Genomic DNA, 16,539 nt, shown 5'->3' with positions numbered 1-16,539 from the left:
ACCATCTCTTGATGTTAAAATCTCCCTTATTACATTGTAAAAAAAATGCTGGGTTGTTTTAACCCAATTTTGGGTAAAATATGGACAAACCCAGCCAATGGGTTAAAAATGGCATTTAAAAATGTAACTCAATGACTGGGTTTGTCCATATTTTACCCTAAATTGGGTTAAAACAACCCAGCATTTTTTAGAGTGTAGAGTGCAAATATACATATTTTAGTGTTGGTTTATTATTTTACCTCTTAGTACAGTGTAAACATCTACTTTTGTCTGGTGAAAGGAAGTTCCTAAGGAGGTTTCCAGTGTGAGTATATGTGTAAAAGTGCCAAATGATCCAGGTTACTTCAGAGCTTTCCAAGTCGTCTGATAGCAGTGTGTCTGACGTTGCAGCTGGGACTTCACTTCACACGGCCTCAGAAAGCCAGAGCTTTCACTAAAAAGAGCTCTGAGACTCTAAAGGGAACAAAGAACAGGCCTCATACATACGAGTCTGCACAGCCAGACAGAGACAAGGGGGAAAGCCTTTTCTTGATATGGGCTTACCCTTTTTATCACTCAGTTGGGAAATAGAACGAAAAATAAAAGAAATACAACAGATGGGAGACTTTATTCCCTTTCACCACTCGATGGCTTCCCTCAGAAGCGAGAGGACGCTTCTCAAAGACTTTTACTTGGAGAAGACAGCGCATTTTAATTGATGTTAACAAAACAAGGCTGTGTCTACTTAGTATGTCAAAATATATAAAAATGAACATTCTAGTAAAGTATTATGTTTCGCTAATATTTGAGATCGCAGAGGTAGAACTGTTGCAAACATGGTTTCATGTTCCTTTTATGCTCCTAGAACAAGTCTTGCTTTAACAACAGAGTTTGTTGTCTAATGTAAATATTTTCGATAAGTGCTTCGTCTGCTAAACGATTGATGTCGATATCAAATGGCCTGTAGTCTCTCACATTCTTGTTTTGTTTGCAAACCATTTGCTCAACTACTCTGAGTAAAGTTTGTTGTGTCTGATGTGGTGGTCGACGGGTGACGGGTGAAGCACGTCCCGGTGGCACTATCAACAGCATTTCAGACACCCCCGCGTAAACATGCAGAGATCATGCTGAAGGGGTTTCTGTTGAGACTATGACTATGTTCTCTTGAATAATCTCTTAAACTGATAATATGCTCGTATCACAATAGCCCTTAATCTTGTTTTCTTGTTGTCGTTTGCGTTAACGTTGCGTTGCTACCTCAGGGTAGCAGTAATCCCTTTGAACGTATTGGTGTTTAATGAAGGGTGATGCACAAAGTCTTTGTTCAAAGATGCGAAAGCTCAACATGTTTTGACATGAAAGGATCAGCATCAGATTTGGCTTCTATTCGTACATTAGCAATAACACATTATCTGTCTGTCTGTCATTCTGTCTGACTATCTGTCTGTCGATCTGTCTGTCTATCTGTCTGTCTGTCTGTCTGACTATCTGTCTGTCGATCTATCTATCTATCTATCTGACTGTCTGTCTGTCTATCTGTCTATTTGACTCTCTGTCTGTCTATATGATTTATCTGTCTGTCTATCTGTCTGTCTATTTGACTGTCTGACTGTCTATCTGACTATCTGTCTATCTGTCTGTCTATCTGACTATCTGTCTATCTATCTATCTGACTGTCTGTCTATCTTTCTGTCTATCTGTCTGTCTATCTGACTGTCTGTCTGTCTGTCTGACTATCTGTCTGTCTATCTATCTATCTGACTGTCTGTCTGTCTGTCTGTCTGTCTGTCTGTCTATCTATCTGTCTGTCTATCTGACTATCTGTCTGTCTATCTGCCTTCTGTCTGTCTATCTGTCTATCTGACTATCTGACTTTCTGTCTGTCTATATGTCTGTCTGTCTATCTGTCTATTTTACTGTCTATCTGACTATCTGTCTGTCTGACTCTCTGTCTGTCTATCTGTTTGTCTGTCTGGACACGTTTTTTTGTCTGTTGAATCACTGTTTTTCAGCCTGTCAGCATTTTGTGACTTGTTAACAACTCTATCTCAAGAAAAAGCCCATAGTTCTTTGTTTCTGGTTTATTTTCTGTTTTCTATTTGTTTCTGCTTTGTTTTTGTTTTGTGTTTTTTTTTTTTGTTATTTTTTTCAGTCTCAGATCATTTTAAATGAAGCTCATTATAGTTAAGGCCCAGATCCGGGAGTGATCTGGGAGAGTCTTCACACGTGTAAAGGAACCAAACTCCATGTGATGGCAGCTCCTGAAACAGACAAAAGAGGACATGTTTTAGCTTTTGTGTTCCAAACAATGTGGCTCTGGCATCCATTTTGTGGCAACGTTAAGAGGATAAAAACAGTTTTTTTTGGCCAAAACAACTGCATCTGCCACAACAGACCATACATCCTCTCATTAAAGGGAATGTATTTTACACGTTTGTTACATTATTTTTGTACCAAAACCCACTTGCAATATTAGTCTAGCAGTTGTAATTTAGTTTTACAGGATCCTTTTCTTACCTCTCTACAACCCTTAAAGTTAAACCATGTGAGTATTGAATTTTTTTTTCTTTAAGACTAAGTTACAATACACCTGTCAATGCTGGGAGGTAAACAATGCCAAATACATTGTCAACATAACAACTTTCTTCTATGATATGTTGTTCCTAGAATAACATAATAGTCAGGAATTTTAATGGAGCAGTTTATTGAACCTTTTAGACAATATCTGTTGTTGTTGTTGAGAATAATATGATTCATCAGGTCTTTATGATACATACATTATTATAAAGTGACTATGGAGCTCATTCTTGAGGAAGAAAAAAAAAACCCTCAGACTGATCAAAAATATGCAATTTGGTGTAGTTTATTGTTTAAATGGCAAGTTTTCATAAAGATTTCAAAGCAAAAGAGAATGGTGGGCATTTAAACTTAAAGGCTATTTACTTGCTAAACAAGTATGTAGTAGAACAGGCATGTATTAGATTCAAGTTTTGATCACATTGACAGTTTAGAGGCCTTAGAAATGTGTGCATCAAATATAATAGGGTTAAGGAAACTAAGAAGTTTAATAATGAATAATGGTACATGTCTTTTTGAGTTCTCAGACCAGTTTAGGGCTGGGCGGCCAAGGTCACCGAAGGCCACTGAAATGCTCCTAACCAGGAATGATATGGCACGTTTCCAGGGTCGTAATTCCTTTAGTGTCGTAATTCAGTCTTGATGTGCTTTGTGTTGTGATTTACATTTTGAGCATCAGATCCGACACGGTGCACTTCGTTACTTTCGTCTTCTAAATGAACTAATGGGTTGCACATCATAACACCATAATCACGCAACATCCCGCTCTCAGCGGAAACCAGGAGGTGAACGTAGACGCTATGGGCTTAGTTAAACACGCATAAAAGATTAGAGGCCCTGAAGGACAGACGGTTGATAAACCGTCACACGGCCTATGGAGAGAGGACGTTTGGCTCCGCGAGACTCCGACTGTCTTTCACACAGCCACTCAAGTGAGACCAACATATGTAAAACACAGCGCGGGAAGCGAGCAGCCCGCGTTAAGCTGTTTACATCTGATCCCTCTCCACCCACGTTGGCTTGGCTCGGCCGGCTCTCTCGGGTTTTGGCTTCCCGTGTCGTGATGAAGGCAGAGGCTCCCGAGCTTGTTTGCTCTTGCACTCGAGGAGTCGTTTTGAATGTAAGACAAGTGGGTTATATGATTTTTTTTTTTATAATTTTTTTTTTCTGCTTTAGCTCTTAAGACTTCACTTGAATGCTTTGAAGTTCAGCCATGTTGGTTCATATATGAGAGAGAAGCATTTTTATAGCGTTTCATCTATGTCTTGGATTTCAGCTTTATTGTAGTTTTTCTTCTCCAGCTTGTTGGAGATTTGATGTCCAGCCCTGGGAAGGTTTAGTGATTCTGGATATTCGTTTAACGAATGTTACTAAACACGGAAATTAAATCAGCTGAGCCGTTTAAAGGAAGGTTAACTTCGTAATCCTGGTTTCTCTAGCATTAATGGCCAGAGCTCTTTAGATGTTGTATAACCCGTTTCCCAGTGTTGAGTACTGACCTGCTGAATAATTTTCCTTTTCACCTCTTTTCGTTCATTTAATTGGAATTATCATGTCTATTGTTTTTGAGTCCAATATCAGTTCCAGACACGTGAAACAAAAGTGTATGTTATTAATCAGTGTTTATTTTCCAGTTGGAGAGGCGGAGACCTAATTTTCAGCTATAAATTTAAATGATTGTATTAAATAGATTAATTGCAACTAATTTATAACCCATACTACTGCTGATAGCCTGCTTACTTCACCAACTTTCTCCCTAATTGTGTGTGTAAAGGTGCACCGTCCCATTTTTACAAAACTGAATTTGCACAAGTTAACTCATTGGTAAAAGCACAATTTCAAAGTCTCACGTTGACTTTTGTCAGATGAAATACTCGTGCATTACAAAATGTTCTTGCTTCTACTGATGGACTCTAAAGTAAACCATTTCCAACTCTAAAGTAAACCATTATGCATTGCATGATTAAAATAAAACCATGCTGTGGTGAAAATTAAAATAAGTTGTCACTGTTTCTCATGTTTTTTTGCTTTTTCTTTCTCTCTGTACAGCTTCCTTGTCAAATGGGCAGCTGAATGGATGTGGGTCTAAGGGAGGACATAAAGAGGATGGGTCTCTCTCTCGCACAGATGGAGGTAGCGAGGGCGGCCCGGCCAAAAAGAGGTTAGTGACCCACTCTCGCTCTCTCAGAGGTCAGTGTTAAAGAGTCCGTTGGATCCCTGGTGGGTAAATCCAGCTGCGCCAACAATTTTAAAGACAGCTGTTGTAGAGAGTATTAAAAGAGATGCCATTATTAGGACCCAAGTATGGAGTTCGTTCTCAGACTGAGATTCCTGACTTCCTGTCTTTAATTTCCCCATTTGTTTCTATTTCTGGCTTTATTTAGCAGAAAATGACAGTCAGAAAAAAAAAAAAAAACGAAGCCGCTTCATTAAAAGGAGTCTGAGGACCTTATAACAAGTGGTAATTCTTTGAAATGAATTGCTGTCATGGTCGTTTTTAATTAGTCACTTTAAGACGCGCTTAAACATTTTAATTATTAATTAAAAAGCAAGAGAGTTAATGTGTCCAAGTGCAGTCGGTAATTAACCATTCAGCGTGTAATTTTTTTAGGATGTTGTAATCTGTGATTTGGAGAGAGGATGGGGATGCAAGCAGCTCGGGGAAGAAACGTAATAGACAGGCTTTTTTTTTTTTGTGCCTTTGAGGCAGACGCTGGCTTGAAAATGGGGAGAGACAAATTATGGCTCTTTTTTAATCGGAAAAAATATTAACTGCTAATTTCCCTCGACCACACTGAGCTTGCAATGCACTTTTAGTGCTGTCGATTCATATTTTTCATCAAATGACCTAGTTGTGTTTGGATTCCGGCAAAGCAGCTCGTCTTGTGATTTGTGTGATATTTATTGGTGGAGTGGAGCACAGAAAATGAGACTTCTATCATTAAAACATCATCATTTCAAACCTGTATCTTTTCTTACGTGCAGGACAAAATGAGAATCCTTCATTTCCCTGAATTTACAATGAATTATGAAGTTTCAAAAAGGACGCGAATGCATTTTATTGCTTTGTAGGAGAAACAGGCCAACATTTTAATTCTTATTCTGTGAAAAAATCTTGATATCTCCTGTATTTGCACGTTCATGAAAGAAGTGACTGTCCAAATGTGTAGTTTAATGAGAACAATATGCCTTTGTTTGGCCAGTTCTACAACATCAGAGCTATAGTTTTCAGATAATTCAATCCCAGAAGCATTGTCGAAATCTCAGTGAAATAAAATCATCCGTGTGTATGTATTTATATGTTTTACCTGTGAAACAGCTGCCTAAGTGTTTACCTCATTGTAATTCCCATCTTTTATGTTGTACTTGGCATTATAACTAAGTATTTGAGCTCAATTGCTCATCTCCTTTCAAACAGGATTTGACTTTGATCTTAGTGTATGGCCACACATTCAGATGGGTGGCATTAGCATTATGGAAGACCTATTCATCAAGCCCACTGTTTAATGGCACAACTTTCATGGCGTGCCATAAACCCCCTTACAAACAGTTGCGTAGGCCCGCTGAAGAGGCTTTTCTTCCTCTCGAGAGTCTGAATTAATCCCACCACCGGCTTCGAGGGAACAAAACCGCTCTAAGCGCAGGCGCCGCTTCAAAGACGACGCAGCGAACGCCACACAACGCCGCACTTCCTCATCGCAGCGGCCAGACCCCAGCAGATGTCCGTTTCAACCCCCTCCTGAAAGAAACATTCACAGAGACCTTCTGTTGGGGGTTCTGTCCATCAAGCCACAAGCACCTATGGGAGAACGCAAGAGAGTAATGGCGTGTGTGCGGGCGAAAACCAGCGTGCAGCACCTGCTGCTGCTTTACCTGTCACTTAATACCCTGTTATAATAGTTAATCAGGGCGCTGTCCTCTAGACATCATCATTAAAACGGATTTTTGTGGAGAGACAGATCGAGTGGGAGGCGAAAAAGAGGCTGGAACGGTTTGAGATGGGCAGTGCAGAGATGCAAGTAAGGACAAAGAGCAGCAGATGCAGTGTAATCGCTAAAGCATTGTGGGCCGCTAAGAGTCTTAAAGGGACCGGTCATTCAAAAATAATAATTCTGTCATTATTTAGTTCCTCACCCTCATGTGATTCCAATCCAGCATGACTCCTAAAGAACAATGTTGGGGATTTTTCATGTAATTATAATGAATGTACAGTTTCAAAAGCTTGACACAAAAGCACCATAAATATGCTGTATCATAAAAATGGTCCATATAACTTGTTCATCATATTCCAAGTCTTCTGAAGCCATATGACAGATTTGAGGAACAGAGTGAACTTCAAGTTCTTCAACTTTTTTTTTTTGAAATCGGCTCATTTTACCACTTCCCAAGAGTTAAACAGTTGGGTTTTACCGTTTTCGAATCCATTCAGACGATTTTTTGATAATTAGAAGAATATCAGTAACCAGACAGTTTCTGGTCTCATTGACTACCATAGTAAATATTTTTTTTCCTACTATGCAAGTCAATGAGACCAGAAACTGTCTGGTTACTGATATTCTTCTAAATATCAGAAAATTGTCTGAATGCATTCGAAAACGGTAAAACCCAACTGTTTAAATCTTAATCCGATTTCCCAAAAAATTGGAGTATCCCTTTAACTCTAGAACGGCTTATCTTGATTCAAAGAATTTAATTAAAAAAACAATGCGATTCATGAATTAATAATTCAGATCTGTTCTCTACGTAATTGAAATGACCCAAAAGAATGATTTGTTCACAGATTGAAAATCACTATATTTATGGAGCTTTTGCGCATCCATCCTTTTGATATTTATGAGCGTCCATCCATCCGAATTCCCTATTTGTTGTAACTGCATGGAAAAGAGCGTCCAGCACATTATTCAAAATACCTTTTGTGTTCCACATTTTGTGTTTAAAACCTCATGAGGTTGATTAAATTGTCAGAATGGTGATTTTTTTGGAGAACGTTTCCTTTAAAGAATCACATTTGGCATCCTATACTGGACATTTGAATGTGTTGGAAGTCTGTGTACTTGTGTGTGTCTGCATGCTGGGCAACTTATTAGGCATCTGGTGCCCACATAAGACGACAACAAGGAGTCTGATTGAGGGAGTGCCAACGTCTGTCACACCTGGCCTACAATAAACCCAAAAAAGAAAGTGAGAGAGAGAGGGAACGAAAGGGAGGAGAGACAGCCAGAGGCACAGGTGCAGGGGCTGGCCAGGTTGCAAGGGGAGGGACGTGGAAAGACGTTTGGGAGAAGACTGCTGTTTGCATTCCCAGGATTGGGAAATAGAGAGGCCTCCGAGCTCAGCCAAGTGTCAAAGCAGCGACTTCCCATCCTTCGTTTAAAATCTGTCGCCTAGACGTGCTGAATGCACACAAAACCCCAGTTAGAGGAGACAAGGGGCCGCCAAATGTGGCAGGCGTTGAAGAGGCCTGTCCTTTTTAGTGTGTATTTGTGTTTACTTGTTTGAGAACCCTTCTTAAAGAGAGAATCGTTTGAATTGTTTGTGTAGTGGCTGCTTAGTTGCTGCCAAATTACTCTTTTGTGTTGGGCCAATGCCGCCTTTACAAACATTTCTTTGCTGTGTTGAGAATAAAATACTAGCGTATTTCTTAAGGTCCTTTCACACTGTTCGTGTCAGTGTTCATCAGTGCAACTCTACAGGCAGCACATTGCCCCTAGGTCAAGTGTTATAACAACGCTCAATGTTTAAATGTGTTGAAAAAGTCAAGTTATAGATTTATAAGTGATAAGTAAGATTATTTTGTGTTTTGTTTTTTTTGGAAAGAAATTTCAAATAGTTTTCACTAACGATGCATTCACGTTGATCAAATGTGACAGTAAAAACATTTTTCTAATGTTTAAATAGTAATTTTCTATTCGTAAAAGAATCATGAAAAGAATGTCACCGTTTCCAAAAAAATAAAAATATATATATATATATATATTTATTATATATATATAATTTTTTTATTAATTAATTAATTTATTTATTTTCAACATTTTTAGCGTTTCTTTAGAATCTGGATTAATGGCTGGTGAAAAATTCCAGATGATCCCTATCCCACGAATAAATAACTTTTTAAAATGTAATTGAAAACATTTCAAATGGTATTAATATTATTTCAGAATATTACTGTTTTTGGTCAAATAAATGCTGCTTTGTTGAGCATACGAGACTTATTTGAAAAAAAATGTAAACGTCTTTCCAACAAACTTTTGAAAGGTAGTCTATATTAAATAAAGTATTAAAATATAGTATAAAATCACTCTTGATATTAGTGCTGTCAAACTAATAATCGTGATTAATCGCATCTAAAATAAAAGTTTGTGTTTAAATAATATATGTGGGTGCACTGTGTATAATTATTTTGTATATATATATATATATATATATATATATATATAGACACACACATGCATGTACATTTAAGAATTTTTTTTATTTATTTATAAAATATTTATATTTATATATGATATAAATTATATATAAATCCATATACAGTGTATACATGAAAATAATTCTTCAATATATACAGGCATGTGTGTGTATTTTTATATATGTGTATAAAATAATTATACACAGTGCACCCACATATATTATGTTAACACAAACTTTTATTTTGGATGTGATTAATCGTTTGACAGCCCCACTTGATACCTCTACAGTAGGTGAGAGCATTACATTATAAGAATAAAGTATTCTGAGCAGTGTTTTAAAGTTTTATGTTAGTGAGTTGTTGGTGTGGAGTTTTCCATGCACTCTTGGCACATACTACATTACTTTTCAGATGTATTACTTTTATTACTTTCACTTTAAATATGTCATATTCATGCATACATCATGCCTACAGTACATATGGCTCTATAATAGCCACATTGATTTTCCTCTAAATCTGCTGGTTGCGCTACATACTCCAATCCACTCTAATGGTACAGCAGATCAATGTCTGCGATAAGCAAGCGATTAAACATGATTGGAGTGTGACGCATGTTTTCGGAGATGAATTGAGAGCTATAGCGTGAGAAGAAGACTCTCAGGTAGGCAGTTTGGCTCCAAACTCCGGTTGATTCACAGGGCAGGAATGTCCTGTGTTTGAGGTCTCAGGCTGAGGTATTTGCACAGCAGACAATTGTGGCTGCCGATTGGTTGGGGCTGGATAAGTGGAAGCAATGGGCCATAATCTCACCTGCTGTGGCCAGGTGTGTATGTTAGGGCATGTTATTTTAATGTAACTGATAATGCTCAATGGTTTGAGTTGAATACACATCGGCACTTGTGTTTTTCTACATCGTCGTTCTGATTCCTGTCTTTTGATTTGCTCTAAAACATTTTGCCATGTTGAGAGCAGTGTTGAATGGCAGCCATGCTCCATTAGCTGTGCGTTTGTTTTGGCAATGCCTCCGAGTTATGAACACAGCTCTTAAAGGGATATTAACCCAAAAAATTCAAATCTAGTCATTTGAATTCATTTAACTCATTCATAAACCTCATTCTGTCCCAAAACGGTATGACTTTTTTTTTCTTCTTCTACCCTGGCACACAAAAGAAGATATTTAAAAAAAATATATTTAGCAGAATGTCTTTCTTTACTTCTCTTTTCCATGCAAAGAAAGTGTATGGGGACTGGGGCTGAGTGCCGCAAAGGACGAAAAAAAGCATCGTGAAAATAGTCCAAGTGACTTGTGCACTATATTTAAAGTCATATGAGGAACTGAATGAAATATGAGTCTTTATTCACTGAAATTCTTGCTCGACTGGCCCAGTTCCCATTCACTTTTATATGTTAAGCAGCTTGGATATTCTGCAAAATTTCTCCTTTTGTCTTCCACTGTTGTCGTACAGCTTGCAAAAGACACAAGAGCCTATCAGTTTAACCCTGATTAGATTGATTGTTTTTATCTTTGATAAAGCCAATAGATTTAATGTGTATTATTTTAACATTTCCACATCAGCATCTCAATTTTCTCCACCAGTGTATGTGTACACTATCGTTCAAAAACGTGTGAGGTGGGTGAGTTTTTAAAAGTCTGCACCCAGAACACCCTTGCAATTGCCTAGAAACACCATAGCAACACTCTTGCAACTGTCTAGCAAACACACAGAACACCCTAGCATTTGTTTTGTGGAGACACTTTTATGTGGCCAGGTGTAAATGGAACCGTTTTAACAAACCAGATAGCTATATGATCAGTAAAAACACATGAAGTGTCCAGGTGTAAACAGGTAAATAGTCTCACTCTTCACGAACCATTTGATGCATACTGACAACAAACACAGCACGGATTGTCTGGCTTTACTCTGTTCCGACTGAGGATTCATGTTGCACAGGTTTTTGTCAGTCCACCGTGAAACAAATCATGTTCACAAGGTGCCAGGCTGTTCTGATGAGCTAAGAACACTATGTAACTTGCCTGGTCTACATATTTTGCCCAGGTTTACGAGGGTCATAGCATTGAATCTGTTAAAGAGAGTCTAATTTTTGTTTGAGTTAGAATAAACTGGATATCAGCGAACAGAACTGGATGTTATACTTTGCTGTCTATGAAATACATTACGTTTGGACCAATGGAAACTGAGTGTACATATTTTCTACAATTGTTCTTTAAAGGGGTGGTTGATTATGATTTCACTTTTCTAACTTTAGTTAGTGTGTAATGTTGCTGTATGAGCATAAACAACATCTGCAAAGTTACAACGCTCAAAGTTCAAAGCAAAGAGAGATATTTGATTTAAAGAAATTGTTTTTTAAGGACTACAACAAACGTCTGGTAGGAACTACACAAGCTTCCTCCCGGGTTAGTGACATCAATAACCCCGCCCCGGGAATACGCAGTCCATGTTGAGAAGAGGAAGAGCTGTTATAGTCACTCTGTGTGCATCTCACAACAGTTTTATATAATATCCTGACAGAATATGCTAATTGAAGATGGTTAAATCCACATCAGCAACATAAATTCATCAACTAACAATTCAGAGATGTCCTGTTGCATTCTACATTGTCACTTCTTCAGTTTCTGTCATTTTAGTCTGTCTGCATGTTGGAACTGCTAGGGAGCTGCAGCTCATTTGCATTTAAAGGGCCAGACACAAAACGGTGCATTTTTTTTTGCTAACCCTCAAAAAGTGACAACTTTAACATGCTATGTAAAAATATCTGTGGGGTATTGTGCACTAAAATTTCACATACACACACTCTGCAGACATCTGAGATTTCATAAAGTTCACATCAGAGAACATAAAGTTCAAAAAGATTTTAATTATTTAAATGTATGCACTATTATTTAAATGAGCTACCATTTTTACCAATTTGTTGCATGTCGGTCTACTATGGTGTAATTTGATTTTACAGTAGATTTACCTGCTCTTAAAGGGATAGATCACTCAAAATTGAAAATTCTGTACGCCCCTCCAGTCTTTCCAAACCTGAATGGATTTCTGTCTTCTGTCAATCACAAAATAAGTTATTTTGAGAATGTTGGAAACCAACCAGCTTTGATGACCGTTGACTTCCATTCTCAAGATATGTTTTGTTAGAGGAAATACAGTCATGCAGGTTTAGTAAATGAAAGATTTTTCATATATTCATTTGAGTGAACTATCCCTTAAAGGGCACTGTGGTTGCTTTGTCAACTGGCCTGTTTGTGTTTAAAATGGCAGTGCAGGCCAATAAAAAAGCTGTATTTGTAACACTAGAGATGATCCAGAAGAAATCTTTCTGATTTTATGCATGAAAAGCTCCCCTTGTCCTTGTTCTCTCGGACTCCCTTCATCTTTTTGTCTGGAAGCGGTCTAGCTGCGCACAGCATTAATGATGCCCAGCAGTGATTGACAGCGTCCGGGTGCATCGGTGTGACATCACGCATGAGCAGCAGACGGATGTGTTCAAATGGAAGAGAGGCTGGCGTGGGCCCTCAGCATCTGGCTCGGTGCCAGTCGAGACCACCTGTCTGAGCGCAGCACGTCTGCTCTATTGTTAAAGCACACCGGCTGGGTTAAGTTGCAGCCCTATATAAAGAGTGACAGACATCTTAAGTGGGGACACGGGATTTAGACAGGGATTTTTTTGGAGCACTGGTTTCTGTCTGTCTCTTTCTCTCCTCACTCTGCAGCCTCAGCAGCTTACGCTTTCTGTTACGTAACAAACAGCCTTTAGTGAAATCACAAGCAATTTAATTATGTAAACTGGTATCATTTTGGCACCTGTCCAGCAGCGGCTCTGGTCGGCCGTTATCGTTCAGGAACTTTATACACTGTAAAAAAATCTTGTTGGTATTAACTTGATTGAACTGGAAAAAGTGAGTTAATGCAATGAAGGAGATTGATTTAATCATCAGAAACTCAAAATAATAAGTTATCTGAACTAAATTATTGTTGATTGACAAAGTCGATTAAGTTGATTTGACAAAAGAACTCTGTAAAAAAATATTTTCAAGATTTGTTATCACAACATTTTTTCTTTCGTCAAATCAACTTAAATAATTAATTTAGTTGAGATAACTTATTATTTTGAGTTTCTGACGATTAAATCATTGTCCTTCATTGTTTTAACTCACTTTTTCCAGTTCAATCAACTTAAAATTTTAAGGCAACCAGGTTACTTACTTTTTTAAGTTAAACCAACAATATTTTTTTACAGTGAACAAATGTTGTGATGACAATTCTTGAAAATATGTTTTTTAGCGCCGCTTTGGTGGCAAAGGCCTCCTGAAGCCCACAAGTCATATAAACACACTCGTGACCGCTTTTAAAGCAATAGAGTGCTAAAATAGGCCTGTAAATAGAAAAGACAGTTTATGGCTGAAGTGTAAATTTAGAAATTCCTGTTTTTACACTTAGCTGGTTTAAATGACAGAATTCATTACTGTTATCAGTCAAGTCCTGCTCTCTTCTTTTTTTTAAGTCTGAAATCTGATGTTGACTCGAATTTGGCTTGGCCTCTGCATGTTTCCTGACAAGTCCACGTGAACTCTCAGGAAAAAAGGTACAAAAGCTGTCACTGGGGCTGTACCTTTTCAAAAGGTACACTTTTGTACCCAAAGGCTGCATATTGGTACCTTGGTGGTACATATTAACACCTAAAATGTACATATTAGGACCTAAAATGGACATATTAGCTCCTGAAATGTACATATTAGCTCCTAAAATGTACATATTAACACCTAAAATGTACTTATTAGAAAATAAAATGTACATATTAACACCTAAAATGTACATATTAGCACCTAAAATGTACATATTACCATTTAAAATGTAATATTAGCACCTAAAATGGACAAAAGTTTACCTTTTGAAAAGGTACAGCCCCAGTGACAGCTTTTGTACCTTTTTTTCTGAGAGTGCAGCCCATTTTATTTCTGTAATGTGTTGGGGCGTGTAATGGATCGCAGTTGATTGGTGATCTGTACGGACCTGGCTCCACGGTTCGGCACTCATGTGATTTGCGAAGTTTAACCATCCAAGAGTTCAAGTTTATCATTTCCGCATATTTTGTCCTCCCAGTTTACACATTCAAGTTTACATGTTTTCAAGTGTTTATGTGAAGAAGTTAGCAAGGCTTAAGTATTTTTACTGTCAGGCTGACATTTTTAGAAGCTGATGTAAAATGATTGTGGTGCTGAGCGAAGAGCTGATATTAGGCTTTTAGTGGTTGCATGTTTAATGGTGATGCAGTGCACTTAAGCTAAAACATGATGGCTTAGAAATATCTAGCTTTATAATTAAATCTCATGTGTGTTTAGATGCTAAGGGCTTTTTGTTGCACAAATCCATATTTTTATTCCCCTTGAGATTTACGTTAATGTCATAGCTGTATTTTTTGTGATGAACGGTGGCATTTGTAGGTTACCCCTGAGTCAGGTTTGTATTTTTCTCCTCGTGACCTCTGTGACCCCGCGTCTTTGGGCTTACCTGACTAATGTGGTGATGTATGAAGGCAGAGCCGTAGGGTGCAAGGTGAAAGATCAATCCAATACCAAACCATCTTTCATGGTTCTGAGCAGAGAACTTGACTCAGATAGGCAGAAAAGCAATAAGAAATCAAATACTGGGGTGTATTTGCAGGTCTACAGTTTATTCTGATGTAGAGCGCTCTACAGGGAGAGTCTTCAAAATCACATTCATTTATTCTCCAGCCCAGGGTCAGAGAGCATCTTTCACTAGTCTTTTTACTGTCTTAGCTCTCTGTATTCTCTCAGAGGGCTAGCACAAAGTTTATTTGAGATTCAATTAATATTTTCTTTTACCTTTCAAAAATTTGGGGTCAGTAATGAAATGAATGTTCAATGTTGTTATTCAGCAAGGACCCATTAAAGGGATAGTTCACTTTGAAATTAATTTTTGGTATGTTTTAGCTTACCTCAAGGGCATCGAAGATGTAAGCGTCTTTGTTTCTGCAATAGTTTAAATTTTAATACTTTTAAGTCAAACCGTTTGTCTATCAGTCATATAATGGAGGTCTATGGTCACCACCTTAAAAAGCATGCACAGAGAAGTCCAAATTAAACATGATTTAATGACTCGAAAAAGTACACGTGGCCTAAGACACGAAACGAGCGGTTTTGTGTGAGAAAACTAACAGTATTTATATCAATTTTAACTCTTGTAACCACAGCCACGTCCAAGTACTCTGAGGCCCTGGGCGCTTTGTGGCTGTGGTTACATGAGGTAAAAACTATATAAATACTGTTCATTTTCTCACACAAACTGCTCGTTTCGTGTCTTAGACTTAGGCCATCAATGTGTACTTGCATTCATTTACCTTATCTGTGAAAGTGATGTTACAAATATTTTGATTTCAAATAAATGCTGATCATTAAGCAGCACAGCTATTTTTAACATTGATAATAAGTGTTTCTTGAGCAGCAAATAGCATTAGAAGGATTTCTGAAGGATCTGAAGTAATGATGCTGAATATTCAGCTTTGCCTTCACAGGAATAAATGTATCCAAATAGACATTTATTTTTATATTTAAAGTTATAACAATATTTCACAATATTAATGTTTCAAATAATTGCAAATTGTGAACACACTTAAAAAAATCTTACTGACCCCAAGTTTTGTATGTTAGTGTATTTTTCTTTTCTTTTTTTCACCATTTGCCTAAAAACTGAACGTTCTACGAAAAGGAAAAACTGTACACAATATTTTATATTCATTTTAGTGAATCAGTTCATTCAGGTGGCTCATTTTATTGAACATCGCCACAAATAAAATAAACATTTTGTTAAAAAAATATGTCTTGAAGCTAATTTTCACTTATGCTAATATAAAATGTATTTACACATCCATGTAACTTGCTGAACATTTTCCACTTCACCGTTTTACTCCTCAAATAAAACTTTCACAGTTGAGTGATTTTAGAAATGTTTAGCAAAATGACTCGGCTCAATAAATTAAAAAGTACTCATTTGAAAGAACAATTTGTTTACAAATATTTACCCTATTTTGTTTTGACCATCTAACCCAACCCAATGCTTTGTTTTTCTGCTTTGTCACCATTTTGTAGCAATTATCATTTCAGCACAGTTTATTGGAGCAGGCTCATGAATGACCCAGAATCAGGGATCCCCCTGCGCTTGGCTGCCCGGCACATGTGCCGCTGGCTCCTCACCGTTCTCTCAGAGCCAGCTGCTCCGCACTGGCAGAGGCTGCTGAGAGACTTTATCAGGACCATGTGGCCCATCTGGAGCTGTTTAGTTTTAGCAGAGAGCGAGAAAGAGAGAGAGAGAGAGAGAGAGTTAGCATGTATACTAGAAGCCAGCGAGAAAATGAAAGATGTTTGACTTTTACGGAAAAACCGGCCATTCCTCCTTATCATTCATTACTTTCTCCCTTCTCTGTCTGGTAGCATAGCAGTAAGAATAGTTTAAATTACAGCTGTTATTTTACCACGAAATGTTTATTTAATGTGATCAATTATAAATAAAATAAAGTGATTTAAAAATGAATGG

General features: G+C 37.6%; 1 protein-coding gene across 1 annotated transcript in view; it reads left to right on the top strand.

The window, feature by feature from the left end:
• The window catches only part of jarid2b (jumonji and AT-rich interaction domain containing 2b), a 130,510-nt gene that overhangs the window by 64,967 nt on the left and 49,004 nt on the right, over positions 1–16,539 (top strand). The window contains exon 3 of the mRNA XM_039680609.2: positions 4,606–4,717. Within this exon, the coding sequence (XP_039536543.2) occupies positions 4,606–4,717 (112 nt within the window). The remainder of the gene's footprint in view (positions 1–4,605; positions 4,718–16,539) is intronic.

This window comes from Pimephales promelas, chromosome 18, assembly GCF_988280905.1.
Source record: "Pimephales promelas chromosome 18, fPimPro1.hap1.1, whole genome shotgun sequence".
Lineage (NCBI taxonomy): Eukaryota > Metazoa > Chordata > Actinopteri > Cypriniformes > Leuciscidae > Pimephales > Pimephales promelas.
This window is presented reverse-complemented; position numbering and strand designations above follow the sequence as displayed.